Source organism: Mus pahari, chromosome 4, assembly GCF_900095145.1.
Source record: "Mus pahari chromosome 4, PAHARI_EIJ_v1.1, whole genome shotgun sequence".
Taxonomy (NCBI): Eukaryota; Metazoa; Chordata; class Mammalia; order Rodentia; family Muridae; genus Mus; species Mus pahari.
Window position 1 is genome coordinate 9987672 of NC_034593.1, and position 4754 is coordinate 9992425.

The 4754-nt window shown below is 32.0% G+C and overlaps 1 protein-coding gene across 1 annotated transcript in view; it reads left to right on the forward strand.

Moving 5' to 3' along the window:
- LOC110320204 (solute carrier family 7 member 13-like) overlaps window positions 1–4092 on the forward strand; it is a 12040-nt gene extending 7948 nt beyond the window's left edge. Inside the window, exons 3-4 of the mRNA XM_021196117.1 lie at window positions 1491–1861; window positions 3844–4092. Coding sequence (XP_021051776.1) covers window positions 1491–1861; window positions 3844–4092 — 620 coding nt within the window. The remainder of the gene's footprint in view (window positions 1–1490; window positions 1862–3843) is intronic.
- Window positions 4093–4754: the final 662 nt, after the last annotated feature.

The window sequence follows — 4754 nt, forward strand, 5'->3', positions numbered from 1 at the left end:
AAATATTGCTATAGTAATGATTGACATATTAAATATATTAATTTAATATATTAATTATTAACATGATATATTAAATTACTTGTAAAAATTAAAAAGTCTACAAAAAAAAAAAAAAAAAAAAAGAAGACCCATTAATTTAGGCCCATCGATATTGCTCATTTTATGCTAAGCCTGATGACTTGAGTTCAATACCTAGGACCCACATTGTAGAAGAGCCCTGACTATTTTATGACCTCCACACCCACACTTTGGTACATGCATTCCACCTGGTACACAACTAAAACATTCAAAGTAAATAAAAAAATTTAAAAATTATAATCTTGATATCTAATGAAGAATCTTTCCATTTTTAATTTATTTGACAGGAGTTTTCAAGCCTGTCTCACACATATATTTGATTCTATAATTCCTTCAGATATTTCCTAGTACAGGTCAACCGTGTTTATAGTTTACATGCCTGCATGTTAACAGTTTAGAATGAATCCAGATAAGGACTTCTTCTGTTCACTATCAGGTTATTCACATTTGTAGATTCCTTCAACATGTAAAGAAAAAAATCTGGGGATGCACATGGATTTTGGTTCTAACTTGGAAGTCAGTTTTTTGCTTTTGAAAAAGAAATTCCAAAATGATGTTCTAAGTTTAATGTTTGATTTAGTTCCAGTATTTATGTTGGAGATATGAAGTGAGAATGGACTGATGGACAACTGTGCCACTATGCAAAGGAGAACAAAGGGAAGGGCGAGTTGTATTATTCTAATACATGGCACAAATGAACTTAAAGGGCAGCAGTTGAATGCTACACTTTGGCTACGAAATGTCCCTCATAGGCGTGGGGTGGAACGCTTGGTCTCCAACTTGGAAATACTGTGGGAAATCTAGGAGTGAAATCTTATTGGAGAAAGTAGGTCACAAGAAATGATCCCTGAAGATTTTAAATATGTCCACATGTCCTGTGCACTCTCTATTTCCTGACTGCAGACTCAATATGACCAACTGCTGTATGTTTCTGTAGTAATACTGTCCCCAAAATGATAGACATTATTCTTTCCAAATGTAAGCCATGTTGAGCCCATCAGTAAACAGTGACTTCTTGCCAGGTAACTAAAAGAAAAAAAAATTGAATCCTATAACAATTATTCTTTGCAGATTTGCATAAATTGAAATGGTTTCAGAGCTAGCATGGCTTGTCTTGTCTCTCCTCTAGCAAATTAGCTGGTATGTCATACATCTGTCATGCAGTATACTCATCTGCAGAGCAAGAAAAAAATCTACAGGTTATCATGGAGTTGTCACAACAGGGAAAAATAGAAATTTCTAATTTATCTTTTTTTAAAAGAATGCTATAAGGCCCAATTTCATTCACAAGGTGAAGAGTTTCCCTCTTGTAAGGAGGTACAAAGTTACATTGCTCACGGAAGAAGGAATAAATGAGTGTTGCCATGTTATTAACAAGCAAAGTGGCTTTTGTTCTTTACTTTCTGTTTAATTTTTTGCAGATTCTGTTGCTATCACATGGGTAAGCAGAGCATACCCTTCCATGACATTGGTTGTTTCTTTGGGGATCTCCCTCTCATCATTGACAACCACTGCCTGTGTAATACTTTCAGCATCAAGGGTTTTCTACTCTGCAAGCCAAGAAGGACAGATGCCGCTCATCTTCTCAATGCTTAATGACCATCACAGTCCTGTTGTAGCTACCACTCAAGTTGTCATTTTATCTACATTTTCAATAATAAGTTCAAACTTAACCAGTTTGATAAAATATATAGGAAAAATAAACATTTTCAATGACTTACTATGTATGATAGCTTTACTTAAACTGAGGTACCAGAAGCCAGATTTTCCTAGACCTTATAAGGTAAATCAAAATGTTAACATTATGTTTTTACCTACCTTATTTGAATAATATTGAATTAGTAGAAATGTTATTTTATGTGTATATGCTTCTAACCAAGTTCAAGCTTAATGTATAACAAATGTGATCTCAGTCTCATTTTCCCAAATTTGTATTATGGGCCATTTGGGGGGTTTGTTTTTAATATGTAAAAGCTCAAAACTTATCTGTAACAAGAATATAAATATCATTATTATCATGATTTGGAAATACAGATTTAATTGTTATCGTGATTAGTTTTTACTTGGGAAATTAAATATTGACATTGTGCAAAAAGGGGGGACTCTGATAACCACCACACATAAATTAGATAGGATTACTCTTTTCCATGTCCTCCACAAAATATCCCATTTCTATGAGATGTTAATAAAAGCATCAACTTAGGTGATTATAACAACATTTCAAATTTTAACTATCAAGATATAATCATTACTGAAACAGCTTTTAATGCATTTCTTGTTGGCACTAAGGGATGGATCCAATGATACAAACAGTCTAAGAAAGTCTTTTACCACTGTATCATAAGTTCTCTTTCCACTGGGAAGAGGTATCATGAAGCCCAGGCACAGACTGCTGTGAGGAGAACATAAGCAACATTTAACACTAGCATCGGTACACATATGTGAAATGAAATATATAAGCAATCAAATGCAGGAGAAATAAAATAAGTTAGTTTAAAGAAAGATACTGGAAACTGGGTGGAACATGAATGAGAAGGAAGCATGTGTGGATACAGATCCACCAGCTGCCATAAATTCTTTTAAACAAATTTGTCTATATTCAAGATAATGGTAGGTCTCAAGTGCATCACCCAATCTCAAAAAAGAGCCAGTTTTTTTTTTTGCTTGCTTGCTTGGATTTGTTTGTTTTATGTCATAGCATATTTATTTGCTGTTGTGATAAATAATTTTTTCATAATGAATCAATTGTTGGCTTATTTTATTTTCTGATCTCAACATCAAAAATGTGTGTGACTCTCCAGGACAAATTTGTTGCTTGTTCCTTGTGATGATTGCCCTCAACATCAACAGAATACTTCTGAACTAAATTTATTCTTTTACATATTTTCCTTAGTCTTCCTCATTTCCTTTTCATTTACTCAGTTGCTGTATTCACTTATTTTATCTGTGTGTAATGAACGCCAAATATTCTATGAGGTCCCATAGTCTGCTTTATGCCTTAACGATGGAATGAATGTGGTAAAGATGACCCATCCCAGATACTGCATTATGTGAAACTGTTGTGAGTAATAGTAAGCTAGAATCCCATTCCTCTTAGCAACCATTATTATATACACTAAGTACTCTTACTGGAATTTGAGTAGTGGATTCATTAATTAGACAAAGATTTAAAACTGGGACAGTAAAAATTAGTTTCCATGAAAGGAACTTACTTTATCTAACCAAAAGACAGTAGGCGAAACATCAGAATCATTTAGCTAATATTTCAGGTATGAATAATAAAGATAACACACTTATTTATGAATTCAGGGTTTTTTTAATTTGTAAGATTTTTTATAAAGATACTCAGATTTAAAATTGTATTATGAACGAATACTCAGTTATGACATAGCTGAGTCTCTTTATTCCTCAAGTCAGAAAAGTCAACAACTATTGAACTAATGTTTATTAGTTTCATATTGGCTAGTGTAAATGGTGGATTTCTGTGTGCGCTTCACTCTTTTTCATGCAAAAGCATTGATTTCAATGAGTAAGTTGGAAACCCTGCAAATAGTGGAAAAATCCATGGAAACTTAGCAAGAATAGCTGGATTTAATTCTGTGGTTTCACAACTTGTCAGTTGCAAAGTAAATATAGGTACTACAAGGTAGAACTGAGGCTGTATCCATCCTTGCCCTTTGATTCTGGAATATATGTAATGTTGTATGGCTGTCAAAAAGTAGAAAACAAAATGACCACTAATCTTAAGTTACTTTTTGCTTTCAGGTGTGCCTGCCGTTTATATTTGGAACTTTAGTTCTATCTTCATTTCTCATTTTGACACCATTGATTCAGTCTCCTAATATCGATAATATCTATCAAGTTACCTTTCTTTTCAGTGGGTTTGTGGTCTACTGGCTTCAGGTTTACCTTTTTCAACATTCTGATAAATTTAAAACAATAACATGTTATTTGCAATTGCTGTTTAATGTTTCACCATCTGACAAACAAGACAAAGACATTTTTGCTGAGTAAAATTAGCCTATTCAATATTTACTTCATAAAATAAAATATTGTAAATGAAATCTTTTATGTTTAAAATAGATATTCTCTCAAACACAAACTTTTCATCTATTGCACAGCACAAAACAATGTAGTAACAACTTAACTTCTGAGCTCAAAGGCTTCCAAAATGAAAGTAAAGGGCATGGAAGTGTTAAAATTTATTTTTAATATAATAGAATATAATAAATATAAATACATAACATATATTTATATAATTTATATATTATATATTTATATAATATATAAATATAAATATAATAAAAATAAATATAATAGAATAAATAAATATATTTATTATAAAGGAATCAACACTTTTATGTAGTTAAGGAGCTAAGAACTGTTATAAGACACATTTTCTTATATTAGTATCATAGTTATGCCTTCAGCTTAAATAACTTCCATCTCTTCTTCCATTCCCATCTTATGCATTATTATTAAATGGAATTTCTTATTCTAATTTGGACCTCATAGTTCTCTGATTTTTTTCACTTTTATTACATTAGAAATATTTAGTGTCTAATATCCGCTTATCAGTGAGTACATATCTAGTGACTTCTTTTGTGATTGGGTTACCTCACTAAGGATGATATCCTCCAGAAACTTGGAATATCCAAGACACATTAAGGAAAACA